General features: G+C 30.6%; 1 protein-coding gene across 1 annotated transcript in view; it reads right to left on the bottom strand.

The window, feature by feature from the left end:
• Positions 1 to 10,638: 10,638 nt before the first annotated feature.
• The window catches only part of LOC111623331, a 49,987-nt gene continuing 40,522 nt past the window's right edge, over positions 10,639 to 20,103 (bottom strand). The window contains exon 5 of the mRNA XM_023365866.1: positions 10,639 to 11,046. Coding sequence (XP_023221634.1) covers positions 10,736 to 11,046 — 311 coding nt within the window. The 3' untranslated portion in view covers positions 10,639 to 10,735. The remainder of the gene's footprint in view (positions 11,047 to 20,103) is intronic.

The raw sequence follows: 20,103 nt of genomic DNA, 5'->3' as shown, positions 1-20,103 counted from the left end.
AGTTTCAACTGCTTTTTATTTTATAAAATCCGTCTTCTTGCGCCACCAGAGGGCCTTTTAAACAATAGGTAGTCTGTTAGCGTTGGTCAGTAGTAGTCCAAATTCAATACGAACGTTTGTTTCTTGAAAATTTGATCACGATTTAAATACAGTATTTACTTTTAATATTACCGATATGTCATCGAAAAGAAAACGTGTTGTATTATCATTAAAAGACAAAGTATCTGTTTCGATTATCCGGATTTTTCCTTATCCGGACTACCTTCATCCCCAATTAGTCCGGATAATCGAGGTTCTACTGTACGTTCTTCAAACGGGAGAAAAGAACAAATTATAAAAGTAAAATGTCGCCGTTTTCTGATTATTTTTGTTCCTCGAAGTATATATTTTCATTCGGGATTTTACTCATTAGCTGAGTCTTCAGTCATGACAACAGACAAACATAATGTAAAGAAAAAGTTCAGAATTTACATACATATTAAATGCGTATAATTAATATATTATAATGATTATATCCGAAATACTCTGAGAAAACTAACATAAAAATCTAACAGGATATTAAATAAATATTCTAATTAGTGAAATTAAGATTCTAAAGAAAGTATATTAAAAATTTCATAAGTGAACTTTTTCTTGACTTAAACCGAATAAAGTTTATTCTTATATAATATATTCTCTATGTTGAAACCGTGTCCGTCTTTCAGAAAATAAAGTGGATGTGAAAAAGACCAATGTCTAGTATCAACACTTCATGGTGTCTCATAATATAATATATATATTAAACATCACAGCTAATTTTCAAGTGCTACGTATGGATTCTATGATTTCTGTGAAGTTTTAGTTGTAAAAAATTCGTAGAAAATTAACAAATTCTATTTTCAAATTTCTGCATCTTTCCTTAATAAAAAAATTAAATAGGATTCTAATGCAAAAGAATCTACTTCTGTTTTCTAGAATTTTTAGAAAATAATTAATTTGTAGAAAAATCATACTTGTGCTGGAGATTGTATGCATAAACAAAGCAGTTACCAATTAGCCTTAATTAATTAAGATATTTCGAAATGTAGGTTAAGGAATCAATAAGTAGTCTTCCATTTATATTGTGTGATCGACTCTAGACGTTTAATTTACGCATTTAACAAAAACTTTTTAAGTCGTAAACTTTATTTCCCTACATACTGAAATATACCTGTAATATCTAAACCTTACGCGATAGAGCATTTTCATGGTAATTTTCGAATTCAGTGCACCCGTTCCCATGCAAAACAATTTAGATTCTGATGCAAAAATATTTTTAATTTGTTTTCTACAATTATAAATGAATCTAAAAATGTGTAATTTTTTAATATTTATTTTGATAAATATCGAATCTTCGAACATTTATTACATTTTGTATTAAGTTTTATTAAATATAAAAAATTTTTACAATTAACACAATTCTATTAACAAATTTAATTGTTGAAATAACTATTATTCGTGTTTGCACGTATACTGACTACAATATGTTTTATTTGATTCTCTATTGAAGTTTAACGTTGACTTCCAGTGCATACGAGTAGCCACTTTCTACTGTTTATTGTAAAACTTGTTAGCAGACGGTTTAAATACAGTATAAACGTCTGTATAATATAAGTCGCCTTGCTTTGTTATAGTCGTTTAATTTCTATTTTGCTTTAACAATTATAGATCTTTAACAATTCGATTTAATTTAGACTAAATGAAAATTAACAATAAAAAGGGTGAAAAGTATCTTCTAAAATAAGTGGAAATACCCCATTCGTCGTCTCTGTGACCAAACCGATCAATTGTTATGTAAATGGAGGTTTGTCCGAAAATCATTGCCACTAATTGTGATATTAGGCTTTACAGTGTTCAAAATACCTAAATTTAGAAATTTCGTGGTCTGAACTTACCGATAAAGTCGCTACAGATAATACAAAACTTAGAAAAACGCTGGAAATAAATCACTTTTAATCGCACTGACTTACAATCCAACCGCTCGCAACAAATTATCAGAGTTTTATTGTTGCGTCGCCACAAAATTTAATGTAAAACTTTGGGAGTTTTCACCGAATTTCGTGATTTTTCCTCCTGTCTGTCGCTGAGGAGACGAGTTATCGCGGAACATTCCTTGCATATACATTTATGTTAACAGTAATATGTATTCGAAAATCTAATATTCTCGTGTTTCGTGTCCGTATAAAGCTGAATAAAAATTTCGATTTTATGATGATTCTTCGAACTGAAAAAAAATAGACTTGAAGTCTAGTAAACCCCCTGTTATGTATTTTGTTGTAATTTACTTGAGTAATGCTGTATAATCTATTAATAAAATTAAACTTTTGTGGGAAACCGAAAATAATACAATTTTATATATAATCATATAAAAATATAAAATTAATGATTGTCGTTCGATAACTATCAACTTTTACTTGAGAACATCTCGTTTTAAATGTTGTTGATGCTAAAAGTCTTCTAACAAAAGTCCTCGCCAGCTTTTTAACCCATCACATTTGCGCTGTGCCTCCTAATAGAACTAACTTTGTCGCCAAAACCGGGGACAATTCTAGATTTCACCTCTATTCCTAGGACAAAAAGGTTATCAAGTCTACTAGCGGATCAATCAAACTTCAGGTATTTACGTCTACGCGCAATATCCTGTAAACGCTTACTCTCGCGACCACCTACTGTAGATCAGTTATTTGAACATAGTACGATGTATATATCATGTAATCCTGTTTTTTTTTTCTTTTCAAATAAACGGTTATTAGTTGTTAACCTAGTATCTGAGTGATTCACCTCCGACTTCGACCCTACTCCACGCGACTGTAACGGACAAATACAGTCATGTGATTGTACAAATACAATCACATGTATTTGTACCATACATGTGATTGGTCGAGTTGCCAGTGGCGCGAAGCTATTGTTCGTTGGATTATGACTAAACGCCCCTAAGGCGGAANGATTTTAAAATACATTCTTACAATAAAATAGATTAATAAGTTTTATTTATAATAAGACTTACTTATTAAATATAAAATTGTAAAAAAAATGTAGAAAAATTGATGAATAGATCTTGTTATTCTTTACATTTCTATTATACACAACCCACATACTGTCAACATTTCACTGTCATAGTCATCTTCATCAGCTGTGTATCTTTATTTTAATTTGAACAATATAATATGTTTCTTTTTTCTTCTATAAACTCAAGGATCCCTGTCAACACATTTTCAGACCTACAGAGATCTGTAAACCACATATTGTTGAGAAATCTGGCATCCAATTTATCTCAAATATCTGGATGAGAGAATTTCTACTGTTCAGACCTACATACAGTGCAAACATTTTCAGTGTTTTCAGATAATGCTTCAAATGATATCAGATGAAAAAAGCAGTTAAGTTCCTCAGAATGGAAACATTGATGGGAAAAGGCAATGCAACATTTCAACAATTTGTCAAGGAGAGAGAACTCCCAGGAGAACTTTCTATAGGAAACTGACTCTATTTAGGTGTTAGTTTTCTGGGTTTCATTCACATACATATGTAACCAGATGATTAGTGAAATGCAAACCTGCAACTAACTATCAGTATTTTATCCACTCAGCCATTGGTGAACTAAGCACATAAGAAAGCCAGTATTAATTACCAGGACCCAAATCGAGCTTGTGTTTTTTTAAAATTTCAAGTAATTTCAAAAAGTTATAATGTTTTAATGAAATTATTTAAATTGTAAATATATGTAAGTTTTCCTATTAACTTTTTAAATTATTAACTTTAGTTAAAATAATTTAAGTTAAATAGTGTAAATAAGTGTTTTTGAAGTTAGACAAAACAGCCATGGTGAGAAAATAATTTCAATAATATGAAAATTTTCTTGCCAAATCTGAAAGTTTCTTTCTAAAGTATTGTTTTTTGGTGTTCATTACTTGAAGTTCATCCTTAACTGAAATTTTTGAGCCTTATAAAAATTCATTCTGAAATCATTGTCATAAATACATTTTTTGTTTTTGGATGTCAAAAGGTCCATTAATTTCTGTCTATGCTAAAAATAAAAATAATCATTCATGGCACCTACATCTATTTTATTTCTATTAATCAACACGTTATTATAATTATATAAGCTATCCTATGATAATGAAAACATGTGCTTAANCCTCAGAATGGAAACATTGATGGGAAAAGGCAATGCAACATTTCAACAATTTGTCAAGGAGAGAGAACTCCCAGGAGAACTTTCTATAGGAAACTGACTCTATTTAGGTGTTAGTTTTCTGGGTTTCATTCACATACATATGTAACCAGATGATTAGTGAAATGCAAACCTGCAACTAACTATCAGTATTTTATCCACTCAGCCATTGGTGAACTAAGCACATAAGAAAGCCAGTATTAATTACCAGGACCCAAATCGAGCTTGTGTTTTTTTAAAATTTCAAGTAATTTCAAAAAGTTATAATGTTTTAATGAAATTATTTAAATTGTAAATATATGTAAGTTTTCCTATTAACTTTTTAAATTATTAACTTTAGTTAAAATAATTTAAGTTAAATAGTGTAAATAAGTGTTTTTGAAGTTAGACAAAACAGCCATGGTGAGAAAATAATTTCAATAATATGAAAATTTTCTTGCCAAATCTGAAAGTTTCTTTCTAAAGTATTGTTTTTTGGTGTTCATTACTTGAAGTTCATCCTTAACTGAAATTTTTGAGCCTTATAAAAATTCATTCTGAAATCATTGTCATAAATACATTTTTTGTTTTTGGATGTCAAAAGGTCCATTAATTTCTGTCTATGCTAAAAATAAAAATAATCATTCATGGCACCTACATCTATTTTATTTCTATTAATCAACACGTTATTATAATTATATAAGCTATCCTATGATAATGAAAACATGTGCTTAAATTAAAGCATTCTTTTATTCTAAAATCTTTTTATGTTAACTTATCAGTTTAGTGTTACATGGCTAATTATATGATAGAGCTATTTAATTATATGTGTGATTTAATTTGAATTTTCCAAACTAGGTGATAATTATTAACAAGTTCATAAATTATGTTTTTATTTTGTGTGCAATGATTTTTGGGGAAATTCTGAGTATGTTTAGGAGAAATTTTGGGTCCTGAAGATATTCTGCACCCCATTTTGTAAGTTGCATCACACCACATTACTTCTTGTCATCTAGAGACAGCTACACTTGGTTAATTAAGCATATTGTGAGAAAAAAATCAATAAAGCAGTCAAGAAAACAAATTCCATGACTTTCTATGACTTTTTTGAACACTAATGAAAATACCTGACTTTCCAAGTTGATAGGAACCCTGTGTGTTATTCAGTTACCTTCTTGATTTATGATTCTGAATCATCACTGGTTTTTTCTAAAATTTATAGTCATTTGTATTAAAATGATAATAAAAACATTTATTTACAGATTGTTTTAGCAAGATTGTATGTAAACATTATTATCAACTTCACAAGCTACATATGACTCTTCCTGAAAGGAAATCAGGAAACGTACCAACCTTGCATTTTGAAACATTGATTGTTGAATCTATCTCCCAATTGAGATGTATTAACTGTCTCACTATTGATACTAATCAGTGTCTTCCTCTGCTCTAGTCACTCACATTTAAGTCTAATTTGAAGTTTGTTGATTACTCTGTAGAGTGCTACAACTTCCATCATCTGATTTTCTAAAGTTTCTCTTTTACTCTATTCTACTGCCTATTCCAATGGTTGCCCAACTCTATAGTTTTTAATAAAAATATAAACAAAAGTAACCCAACTGTATATTATTGCATCTGGTTTCTTCATTTGTTTCCAACCAAATTCTGCAATTTGAATCTTTAAAATTCTATCACAAGGCTCCATCCTAAAATTTATGCATTGCATTTCACATAGTTTGTTCCAAAACAATGCATTTTACAACATTCAAATCATTTGATTTTTAGGTAATTGTTGCAGAATCCTAATGCACTTCCTTTTAATAAAGTTATAAACATCTTAAATTCTTAAAAATCTTAGTTTTTTAAATTTTTAATGAGAAAACTTAAAGACATAAGTTATATAAGACAAAAGATGATTTAATCAAAAAGCAAAAATATCAATAGTATGAATGACAGCAAGTATAGAAGTGAAAACAGAAATCTATAGTTAATGAAAAATGGCAGGTTGAAGTAAAGGTTGTAAAAACAGAAGAGTGCACCTGAACATTTGGCGTCAAATCTTTAAAACAAACATATCATCATGTATGTTTGTTTTAAAGATTTTAAAGATGTTTAAGATGTTTTAAAGGAATGTAGTTTTAGGATATTTTTGAAACAAAACACATTTGAAAGAAACTGAGAAAAATTATAGTAAATTTATATAGTAAAAATTATATTAAATTTTTAAAAAGCTAGCAACGTTTTTGTTGAACTTTCCCACATTCTTCATTTGTTTCCATCCTTAATAATTGCTACCATTACCTTTATAAATCTTCAGAATGCTTCACAAGATATTAAGGGGATGGGGTCATCTCTCTCAAACCAATGGTCAATTTTCCTGAAAATCTGTAGAAACATTTTCCCCTAATATACAAACCTTCATGAAAAAATTCAGAAATTTTTGACAAAAGGAACAGGTGATATTAAGCTTCAAAGTTAGTAAAAATTCATGCTTTCTACACACACTAACATCCATATATACAGAAAAACTCCCAACTTTTTTCCATTTCTCAGCATTTCATTGGTCCTGAGTTCAAAAATGTATAAATGTTGGAGTTTGGTTTTTGGCTGATCATCATACTTTTTCCCTGTTAGATAACAGCCGGGAAAGTAAAAATGAATACATTAATAATTTGCAACCTTAAGTAACTTTGAGTAAAAACATATAATAAAACAAAACCAGTAAAGTTTTCTAAGCACAAATATCAATTTGCTAAGTAACATAATATATTATGTTACTTAGCAAAAATAAACAATATATATATTGTTTATTTTTTAAAGGGTTTAAATACAAAAACATAGTTGTATGTATGTATATATATATACATACAGTAGACCCCCCTATAACGCGGGTTCCTATAACGGAGATTCTTATAATGTGGCGAAAAAATTGCAACAATATTCGTATAAAGACGCTAAAAGGGACACTTAAAACGCAGTAAAACGTCATCACCAACTCATCATCGCGGACGAGCAGCTGAACTACTTTCCGCCATCCAGCACCACGCTACGGAGAGTTTAGGTGGGTAAATTATAAATAAATTAGGTACCGTACATATAATTATATATTAATTATATATAAATTAGGTACTGTATATATAATTATATATTAACTTAATTTATTATAACTTTATTATAATTATATATATACTTTCCGGCGTCCAGCGCCACGCTATGGAGAGTTTAGGCGAGTAAGTTGAGTTTACTACCGTCTGTACAGTATGTAAATTAGGTACCGTAAGTCTAATACAGCACTGTAATTTTATACATTTCTTGTGAAAGAAACATTTCTTATTCAACAACCATAAAAATTATTTCTATTAATGATGTCTCCAAAGTTCAACGAATTTTTCGCAGAAAATAACATCAGAAATCGCAGCCACCGTTTGGTGTGCTGCTCTGCAATGAAAACAAGCTTAAGCAATGGTGACGTCGAACGGTGCACACTCAGTAAGCAATCCTACAATTTTTTGTTTATAGCATAGTTTATACGTATTATTCCCAAAAAATTATACGTGTTTTGGAAATGTTAAATCGAATTAGTCTAGAATCAATTAATTTTATGGAAGAAAACCTTTCAAACAGCCATAGTCCCTAAACTTCACGTGTCAGGCTGCGATTGGCTCGTGTATTTAAGGATTCCTACAACGTGAAATTCATATAACAAGGAATGTACCTATGCGTTATAAGGGGGGGGGTCTACTGTATATGCAAGTACTTTCAACAGGGCATTACCATCTTCATGAGGCAAAAAATTTTTTGTAGAATGGAATATCAAACAACATTTTTAAAAGGGCTAGATAATAACTTTATATAAAATTTTTTAATTAAGAGAACACTAGTTTAAACTTTTTCTCTTACATGCATAAATACTTAATGTGCCTTTTAATGATCTTTAAAGTTTTGATTAAATGCAAAGGAACACAAATTGTTAATAAAAACTTGGCTTAAAATGGAAAAAGTTATAAGATTAATAACTTTTTAAAAATTATAAAAATTAAAATAATAATTTTAAATTTAATCAGGCATATACTACCATAGCTACAAAATTATGTTTTTTACAATTTAAAGTGACACACAAAGATCCAGGAAGTCAAGCGTTGATGTATTACAGGAATCCATACTTGCTATATACATGTATAAGATTTTCCAGATAAAAATGCCTCTCCAGTCCAAACAGTATCTCAATAATGATGCTTCCAATCATATCATAATTATGTTCTAAAACCTTCTTGGTAAGTTCTGTAGAGTATCTATTACTTAAAATGTTATCTTGGTGTTCTGATAGATGGTAATAGGCTTTCCGGTGGTGGCTCCTATGTATGAGTAACTTTTTCATTTTATGTCAAGTTTTTAACAATTTGTCTCACATTTAATTGAAACTTTAAAAACCATTAAAATGCACATTAAGTATTTAAGCACATAAGAGAAAAATTTTAAAACTTGTGTTTCTTTAATTAAAAAATTTTTTAAAAAAGCTATTATCTNTCAAACAACATTTTTTAAAAGGGCTAGATAATAACTTTATATAAAATTTTTTAATTAAGAGAACACTAGTTTAAACTTTTTCTCTTACATGCATAAATACTTAATGTGCCTTTTAATGATCTTTAAAGTTTTGATTAAATGCAAAGGAACACAAATTGTTAATAAAAACTTGGCTTAAAATGGAAAAAGTTATAAGATTAATAACTTTTTAAAAATTATAAAAATTAAAATAATAATTTTAAATTTAATCAGGCATATACTACCATAGCTACAAAATTATGTTTTTTACAATTTAAAGTGACACACAAAGATCCAGGAAGTCAAGCGTTGATGTATTACAGGAATCCATACTTGCTATATACATGTATAAGATTTTCCAGATAAAAATGCCTCTCCAGTCCAAACAGTATCTCAATAATGATGCTTCCAATCATATCATAATTATGTTCTAAAACCTTCTTGGTAAGTTCTGTAGAGTATCTATTACTTAAAATGTTATCTTGGTGTTCTGATAGATGGTAATAGGCTTTCCGGTGGTGGCTCCTATGTATGAGTAACTTTTTCATTTTATGTCAAGTTTTTAACAATTTGTCTCACATTTAATTGAAACTTTAAAAACCATTAAAATGCACATTAAGTATTTAAGCACATAAGAGAAAAATTTTAAAACTTGTGTTTCTTTAATTAAAAAATTTTTTAAAAAAGCTATTATCTAACACTTTTGAAAAATTTTTGTTTGATATGCCATTTTATAAAAAATTTTTTGCCTGATGAAGACGGTAATGCCTTGTTGAAAATACTTGCGTATATATTTTGTGTTTATTGAAAGGTTTAAACACATACAGTTATTTATTATGCTACTTAATTTGGCATTAAGTGAATGTACAAATTTTGGTGTTCNAATAATGATTTTTAAAATGCATTCTTATTCAACATTTAAATTTTTAAAAATGTGAAAAAAAGAATAAAAGAATATATTCTGTTATAAAAAGTAAGCTACATTAAGCCATCAAAACATCTTTTCATTGTATTATATTAAGTTCAAGATGAACATTGATATGTTCATTATTGTCTTAGAATTTAAAACTGAAACTTATATAAATATATTTTTATGCTGTCAAATAAAATATAAATGAATCTCTCTGGGATTCGCGATGGTTGCGAGAGGTTACTGACCTGCTCAGTAGTTAATAGGAAAAGTTTCTCTACAAAGAGCGTTAATTAACTGTAACAGTTAGTAGGGCGTGCATTCATATGCTCCTCCGATGAGTCTAACTTTCTATGCTTAAATAATTGTATCAAAGATTTATTAATTATTATTAAAAGAAGAACTGTACTGAAAAACTTAAAATGTTGTGTGACTTGTTTAACTAAATGGTCAAACAGACAACTATTTCAAAATTACAAGGATGAAAGCTCTTTCTCTAACTATTTAGAAAGTCATAGGAATCTTTCACATTATGCCCAAGATCTATTACTGCAACAACTGATTATGAACATAAAAAGAATTTTATTAAAAATAAAAGACAAGATTTTATTTTTAAAAAACTTATTTGCAGTGATCATTTAATCTACTGTTATAATATTATATCATTTAATATACTGTTAGAATAATACTGGTCATTCTTATTTTTAAAGCATACCTATATTTATTTTCATATTTTCAAATCATTCAAAGAATTTCAATATTGTTTTAAGCAAAAAGTCAGAATTCTTTTGTATTTATTATATTTAAAAAAAATTAACATTTAATGCACTGCTTGTATTATTCATTAAATTAATGTAGGAATATTTATACCAACTCATTTTAATTTAAATGAACAAGTTATTGTTATTAATATTGAAATTTTTAAAAATACAATTGTTTAATATAAAACTAGAAAATTAAATGAATGACAATATGATAATATTACAAAACAATTCATACAGAAAATTAAGAATTTGAATACATATACATCTAAAGTTATGTTGTTGTTAGTAAATCTTTTCCATAAATTATACAATTTCACTTCATAGTTAAAATTTCATTTGTATTAATTATTAGAAAATTGTAATAATTAAAGTCTCTCTGTTTAATGGTAATTTTTGGATTTGTACGTATCTTGTAGTTTTAGTACACACAGATTTACCTGGCCTTAAATCCAAAGATTCCACAGCAACTCGAGCAGCCTCTTCTTCAGCTTCGTCAATAGTCGGTTTATCATTAGGATATGAATTAAATTTTTGTCCATCAATCACTAACATAGAAATGTAAGTATATGGCAATTCTCTAGTATTTAATGGAAGATTTCGAAAGGTTGCTATAAGTCCTTTAGAAGCAGCATACGAACGAATGATATCACAATTAGAAACTGAAAATAAATTTTTATAAAACAGAAAGTTAATTAAATATAAATCATTTATTTATAATAAATAATATTTTTGTTCATTTTTATTTAATGATTAATAAATTTAAATACAAAATATACATAAGTTATAACACTACAAAATATAATCATCAAAAAAACTCCTGTTAACAGCTTTTTTCAAAATGTAAAATAAAAATTATTCCTCTCTGTAAATCTACGATAAAGAAAATTTAGAAAATTATGAAAAAAATCTTTATCCAGTTGTAGAATAATTATCTAAATTACATTGGAAATTTTGATGTAACATTCCAAGTCATTTTGATTTAGCTATAAATATGAAGTAACTAGAATACAGGAGAGGAACAAATTTTTTTCCAGCACATTGCATGCATTAAATAAAAATTATACACAAAATAACTAAATACTTTCCATAAAAATCATTACTGTATTTTTGCAGATTGTCTGGCATGTTACCTACCTGGGAACACCATGAAATCTGATATTTCCATATGGTAAAAACCGGCATTCCAGTTTAAATGAGGTTATACATACCTCTCTAGAGGGTGCATTAAAAAACAAACAAGTTACATCATGTAAACATGCTATTATTCTAAAATTGCAAAACTGTCAGCATTACACCAAAAACTATGATTATATGTTTATTTTTGTCTTCTAACGATATAAAATGTTTGTCTAACAAAAAAGTGCTTTGATTTAAAATGCAAAAATAAATACATCACCAAACGATCGCCTAAATATCGGGCTATAATACGGCTAATTAAATGATTGGAATAAAGTAATTTGACACTAGAGGTAGACGTTAGGCGCCATCTCTTAAGTAAATTAATAATTAAAATTAAATAAATAAATCAATAAATAAATTTAGAATCTTCTGGAATAAAAGAACTGGCCCGGGGCGGGACTCGAACCCGCAGCCTCCGCTTGCCGTGCGGCGCGCTTACCAGTTACGCTACCGCAAAAATAAACACATTAAATTTCAGAAATTGGCAATAAACTATCTCCACTTACACTATTAACCTCAACTTTGTGTGAAATTTGAGAAGAAGGTGTTATTTTTAAAGTCGGGAGGGGGGTAGATGGTCAGTGTAGCCCACACTGACTGACCTACTACTACTACTACTACTGTCAATAAGCCATTTATTGTTTTATTGCACTGTAAACAAAAATGATCTTCCTGATTTTAAGTCTGTCAAATTATAATGTTATTCTTTAACATTTAATTAACAACTAATTTTGTTACATCTGATTAATTTTTATTTTTTAGTCACAGCTTAACCGGCATGCCAGAAACCCTGGTGTTACTGACATGCTAATCTACTCCAGTTATGCAGCATGCCAATCATTCTGTGAAAATACAGTATTAAAGCCTTATGCTTTGTACTTGCTTACATTTCTTTATATCAAGCTCATATCTTGGAAGTATATATGTGGGTCGCTTACTAAGTCATGGCAATATTTTTTTATGCAGAATCCCATGCCATAATCCATATTTTTCAATGTACAGCTATAACACTAAGATGTATTGATGCTTACACAATGAAACTGCTAGATGGTGTGGATGTTCCAGAACATCAACAGAAGCGGAATGCAAAGTCAGTTGATTTTCAACTGTTATTCAGTACAGGTGCGAGTTGACTGGAATAGCATTCATATGTAAAAATTTCAGTGCTTCATGGTCAAAACATGAGAGAATGTCATGTACAGCTTGTAGAAGCTGTCAGTGAACATGCTCTCCCATACAGAACTGTTGTAAGCTGGGTGTAGCAGCTTTTGAACATGAAAGAGTAGTAATTGCCGATGTATCTCATACTGGACACCCTAGGACTGTTTGTACCAATGTTGCTTATGCTGTGATTGCTCAATGCTTAGAGGACAACAGACAATGGTCTCTGCAGGAGTTGGTGGCACAAACAGGTATTGACTAGGCAACTATGCATTAACATTACAAAGTACAGTATATACAATAAATGAAACGACTAGTTACAGTTCTGCTTTTCCTCCCTTGTCTACAATACTTCCCAAATAACCCATCTAACAAACATTAATGGTAGAGTACATTGTGTCTTTTTATATGTGTATTTTGAAATGTTTGTATAACAATGCATTTGCCTGCACAAAAATTGTTGCCATGTCTTAGTAAATGATCTACGTATTATATTACAATTGACAAGTATTTTGTCAATTAGTTTCTAGTTTTTGCTATATATTGTTTAAAATAGAAAAAAATTTCACAATATATAACACAAACACAGAATATAACCTTAAATAGCTCCAGCAACAAACTTTAATATAAGAAAGAATGTGACAAACATTTTCTATATGTAAATAAGATCAAATATTAAAGGCATAGGTAACCTTTGCTTTGTTCCAGTAGTAGATTAACAACAACAGACCTGTTTGTTGTCATTAATGTACTATTAAAATTAATCACATAGATGAAGTGAAGGTTACCTATGTGATTGATATTTGTACATATTTTGTTTAGCTTGATTTTCTTTCTTCTTAATAGGTAAATAAGATCTGGTTTTACAAATGTTCCAAATTGGAATGCAAGACAGAACATGACATACACAAACAACTTCTAATAACTGGAACTATAACTACAGCACACCACTTAACAAAATACCTTAAAAATCTTATTAAATATTTACTGGTATTTCAAAATTTTTTAAAGTGGTGTGTCATAGAACATAACATATTTCAAATATTTTGAATATAGGTATCCCTTGCTTAATGCAACATTCGATTAACATGTGAAATTAATTGCAACAATCCTCATATATATATATATATATTTGAATAAATTTTTGCTGTATTTTTGTGAAAATTAATACTTCATTTTAAAAAAGTCGTAAAAAACATGTCACTGAAAGTATCGTCCATCATTAGCCACTACTTTCTCCCATCGTTCTGACACCATTTGAATTCCACATCGGAAAAACGACACGTCTTTTGAGACTATCCAAGAATCAACCCATTTTTTGGCATCTTAATAAGAATAGAAGTGCTGCTCAGCCAGGCCATGTGCCATCAATCAGAACAAGTGATAATCAGAAGAGGCAATGTCTGGAGAATACGGCGGGTGGGGTAGGACTTCCCATTTAAGCGTTTCAAGGTACATTTTTACCGGTTGTGCAACATGTGGTCAAGCATTGTCATGTTGCAAAATCATTTTGTTGTGTCTCTGCTCGTATAGCGGTCATTTTTCTTCAATGCTTGGCTCAAACACATCAATTGTAGTCGATAGAAATCTCCCGTGATGGTTTTGTTTGGTTTGAGCAGCTCATAATAAACTACACCTAGCTGATTCCACCAAATGCAGAGCAGAAGCTTCGAACCATGGATATTCGGCTTTGCTGACGATGTTGGTGCATGGTCAGGCTTACCCACGATTTTCTAAGCTTAGGATTATCGTAGTGTATCCATTTTTCATCACCCGTCACGATACAATGCAGAAAACCTTTCCTTTTCTGCCATTGAAGCAGCTGTTCACACATGAAAAGATGCCATTTGATATCTCTCAGCTTCAACTTGTATTGCACCCAATGTCCTTGCTTTTGAATCATTCCTAATCCTTTAAACATTTTAAAACTGTTGTGTGATCAACTCCTAATGATTCTGCAAGTTCAACTAGCATCTGACATGAGTCTTCACGAAGTAACACCTCCAATTCTTTGTCTTCAAACGTTTTTGGTGCGCCAGATCATTCTTTATCTTCAACATCAAAATCATTATTTTTGAAGCGTCTAAACCAATCTCTGCATGTTATTTCTGACAGAGTATGGTCGCCGTAAGTCTCAACAAGAATTCTGTGTGCTTCAGCTGCAGATTTTTTTTGAATAAAATAGTGCAATAAAATTCCCTGCAAATACTCTTTTTTGGCATGAAACTCAACATGTTTAACACAACGAAAAAATAAGTTGTTTACACTTCGGCAAAACGACATATACTGAATTTCAAGATCACTTACTCTATTTCCTTACAGATGTGTCACCATCTAAAAATACACACACATGGTTCGGGTAATGCCATCTGTTGGAAAACAGCAAGAACTTATTCAAGGTCCCTATAGTTTTAACTAATACAGCTTTAACAGCTGTCTTTACTTAATATACATATGTTTTTCTCAGCAAATAAGGTATTAATGAATTTGCTATTTATGTACTGAGAATGATTTCCATAAAAATATGTATTTTAATTATGATAATTGTGAAATTTAACACATTACTGCTAATGTGTTAAATTTCACAACTATATTTAGAAGCTTATTTTAAAATTTTACTTCATATTTTGTTTGCATAAAATCAAATACATAGCATTTTGTCTGCAGACAAAATGCTATGTATGTCTTTTAAGTTTTGTAAACAACATAATGTTATACAAACAATAAAAAATACTCAATGTGTATGGGGAAGTTACTCTTAAACATCGGGCATATTTTGAAATAAAGGAGAAAAAACATACAGGGAGCCCAACAGCTGTTAGTGAAAAGAAATTTCAGGAAGAAATCTAAAAATTGACAAATAATAACTCACAAACTTGCAACAAATCTTAAGTATGTCACCAACATGATGATTGTGTTCTGAATGCATTCAGTGATAAAAACAAACTGGATTGAATAGAATTTTGTGTGACAAAGGTAGACAGCTCTAAAGTTTCATTTTATTTTTTAAATTAGTTACTCATTTTTTTCATAAAATACTTTTTTTACAGATGACAAAATTAAAATATTTGTCATTAACCAAAAATTCGTTTTAGAGAGTGACAACTGTTTAATTGAGTACTGAAGTACCACTGTATTTAATTAATGCAATTTTGATGTATGCAGTAGCATCAAGGGATCCATTAATCATGTGAATCACAAGATAACTGTCCATTCAAATATATATATAAATAGAAAAATTACACAATTTAGGGTCTGGGTATATATAAACATTACAAATATTGTTTAAAATTCAAAAAAAAAAAAAAAAGAAATATTTGCATTCATACAACATACAAAAAAATATAAAATAATGAGACTCAGTGAGCATGTATCAAATCTGGATTGTCATAGAAAGATTGCCATATGAACTATTTTAGTCTCTGAAATTAACATAGCTTCCCTTTTTTCAGCCTTGAAAATTTCAAGAGCTTCAAATGCTCTAATATGGTGAAATATGTTGAGATCATCTGATGAGAGTGGTTTCATATAGGTTGGCTTACATGTCTTAATTCAAGGCATATATGGACAGGGCAGTGGTGTTTCTTATTAGTTATTTCATACTTATGTTCAGTTAATCTCTTGTGGAGTGAGTGAGTGATTGAACCAATATATTCAAGGTTATCCTGGAATCTATTGTCTCTCACTGGAACTCCAGTGAGAGACAATAGATTCCAGAATAATACCAGGCACTCTTAATTGTATATACCAGTATATACCAGGCACTCTTAATTATATATACCAGTATATACCAGGCACTCTTAATTATATATACCAGTATATACCAGGCACTCTTAATTGTTAACTGCATCTTTGCCATTTTGAAGCATCTTGTAAATAGTGGGATTAGACTTATTTATCAATAGTGTCTCTATTAACAGTTACAGCATTTCTTTATAAAAAGTGTGCATTTTGTGATCATAATCCAACACTATAGTCGACCCCCCTATAATTACGGTCCCTATAATTACGATTCCTATAAAACTGCAAAAAATTTGTGACGGTATCCGTAAAAAACAGTAAAAAACCCCCTATAATTACCTCAAACGTCATCGGGCAGCCGAACTACTTTCCCGCTGTCCGTAGCGCCACGCTACGGAGAGATTTCTATCGTCTGGACAGTATTATATAAATTATATATAAATTAGGTACTGTACATATAATTATATATTAACTTATTGTAACTTTGTTATAATTAAATATATAATTTCCGCCGTCTAGCGTGGCGCCACGCTACGGAGATTTTTACGCTAACTATCGTCTGTAGAGTATGTAAATTAGGTACCGTAAGTCTAATACAGTACTGTAATTTTATACATTTCTTGTGAAAGAAACATTTCTTATTCAACGGCGATTAAAATTATTTATATTAATGATGTCTCCGAAGTTCAACGAAGTTTTCACAGAAAAATAAGTTATCAGAAATCGGCCGTGGTTGGTGTGCTGCTTCGCGACGAAAACAAGCTTTAGCAATGGGGTTGTCGAATGGTGCATACTCAGTAAGTAATCCTACAATTTTTTGTTTATAGCGTAGTTTATACGGATTATTTCCAAAAAATATATACATATTTTGGAAATGTTGAGTCGGATTAGTCTAGAATTGATTAATTTTATGGAAGAAAACCTTTCAATCAGCCGTAGTCTGTAAACTTTACACGTGTCAGGCTGTGATTGGAACGACTCGTAAGAAATCGGATTCCTAAAAAATGGAACGTATCTATGATCTTATAGGGGGGTCGACTGTATATGAATGCACCATTTCCTTACTATAGATCTTCCAGCCCTGAAGAGTTGTCAAAGCAGTTGATATAAGTGCAAGCTAAACTATGAAACAGACCTTGCATTGCTATGATGGACTCTTAAATGTTTTAATTCTTCTAATATGGTCTGCAAAGTTGGTGCAGTGATTATACACTATTTTAGTCAGGACTCTGAATTCAGCTATTTTGTGTAAGTAGAGGTTGCCTGAATTTGCTGGGATGAATAATGGTACAGTAGAACCTCGATTATCCGGACTAATTGGGGATGAAGGTAGTCCGGATAAGGAAAAATCCGGATAATGGAGGTCCGGATAATGGAGGTTCTACTGTATATTGATGCTGATATTATTATTATTTTAAAAAATGACATATAGGTAATATTAAAAGTGAATACTGTACTGTATTTAAATCGTAATCAAATTTTCAAGAAACAAACGTTCATATTGAATTTGGACTACTACTGACCAACGCTAACAGACTACCTATTGTTTAAAAGGCCCTCTGGTGGCGCAAGAAGACGGATTTTATAAAATAAAAAGCAGTTGAAACTGCATTTTTATGAATAAAAATTTGACAAACTATTTATCGTTTTATGACGAGTAAAATTTTTTCATCACGTTCGCGGCTTTTAAGTAATGCATAAACCTTCAAAACGCGAGGCCCTTCGGACCGCCAGGCATAGGCGGTGGCCCACGTCGTCCATGCCTTACGTTGCCCTTGGTCATAGAAATGATGTAATTTGAATATAAATTATTTATAAATACGTATGTCAAGTTATATTTTTATTACTACGTAAAATATATTTAAGAGTTTACTACCACTATGCCGGGTGAGACGTTGTTGAAACAAAAACAGTTATGCATTCCATCACGTACATAAACAGTATCGTAATTCGCCAAGTGCAAATCAGCAAATTTGTAAAATTTTTGTTTATTTTGAACAATCCGGATAATCAAAAATCCGGATAATGGAGGTCCGGATAATGGAGGTTCTACTGTATATATAATTTGGTTTGTAGTATATTCTTGTTTGAATTTGGCCATTCTTTGTACAGATATTCAGACAGATATTCTTTCAGAGGATCTTAGCAAGTTGGTTGTGCAACTATTAGAAAAAAAATATTCTACCATTATTCCTTTCAAAGAACATTATTTATAAAAGATATGTAGATGATACTTTCATCATGTGGAAAACTAAGCCAGTTATTGATAGCTTTCTTATTACATAAGAATGACAATCCCTATGAACTATCCCTCAGACTTGACCAGTTTTTGGATTCTTTTTTGGGATCTTTTTGGGACTCATTTTTTGGATCTTAACAACATATAAAGAATGGCTGAATTCAAACAAGCATATATAGTAAGATGGCTAGGACATGCAAGTACATTGTTGGAAGCACTGGATGCAAGAGAGTGTCCAAAAATGCTGTAAAAACTCTGCAAGCCCAGGAAGACTACTGCTAGAGATGATTATTGGGTAGCAAGATAAGCAAATTGCGTAAAACCATTGGATAATTCGAATTCAACAGTTTCATTCTACAGCATTGAGCAAGATATATCATCCTCTTTACAACATCCTGTGTCATCCCTCACCATCACATTGCGGAGACAGCATTCCACTCTTTCTGCTCCCTTATAGCATCTGCCACTAACTACACAACATAGGCAATGTTATCTTCAATGGTGCAATGACCAACAGATGTGGGAGAGATTGAATGTCATTGAATCATGTGTAGTGATAAATTACATTTCAACTTTGCCTCAGATGACCATTGTATTTGTAAGGAGGAAGAAAGTGCAGAAATCCAAACTGCAGTCTGTTTTGGGACAGCACACTTCCAGAATTATTGGTGTTAAGATGTGAAGGGCAATTTCCTGTAATATCAAGACTATCCTGATCAGCAGAACCTTAACAGCAAAGCAATACATTCAAGAAATCCTGTAACTGAGTGTTGTTTTTCATGGAACATCTGCAATGTGCAATTTTCCAGAAATACAATGCTCAACCCCATACTGCTCATGCTTCCTAAAAATGTCTTTGTTATGTTCAAACTTCTCCATACCCATATTCTCTCTAGATCTTTCCTCATTTTAACTGTCTGGGATATGCTTAAATGTCAGTTCAAGCCATCATGAAATCCTCCACTATCTTGAGAAACAACTACTGCAGGCTTGGAAAAATCTGCCACAGAACAAATTCCACACTTGGTCTGATTCCATGTCAAGCCATATATCCACATGTATTGCAGCCAGAGATAGCTTTACTATATACAAATATGTATGATCTTTCCAAAATAGGAGTATGTTTGCTTTGAAATTGTTATCAACTCTCTATCTCCTTATCCACATTAGACATACAAAATTTTATAATGATAGGAAGTGTTTCAAGATGCTTCACTTTTTCAAAATCATCTATAAAAAAAACCCTACTGTATAGTCTTCTTAGAACTCTCTAGATAGAAAATACCTAGGAGTGTATTCTATGTATGTGTCTTCATGGATAACAGGTTCCACAAAACAGTGTATATATCAGCACCACTACTACTACCTTGACTTACAACTTTAGGAATATGCATTT

This window comes from Centruroides sculpturatus, unplaced genomic scaffold (genome assembly GCF_000671375.1).
Source record: "Centruroides sculpturatus isolate CEXI.00-Female unplaced genomic scaffold, Cexi_2.0 scaffold339, whole genome shotgun sequence".
NCBI lineage: Eukaryota > Metazoa > Arthropoda > Arachnida > Scorpiones > Buthidae > Centruroides > Centruroides sculpturatus.
The sequence above is the reverse complement of the archived record's forward strand: the minus strand, read 5'-3'. Positions and strand labels throughout refer to the sequence as shown.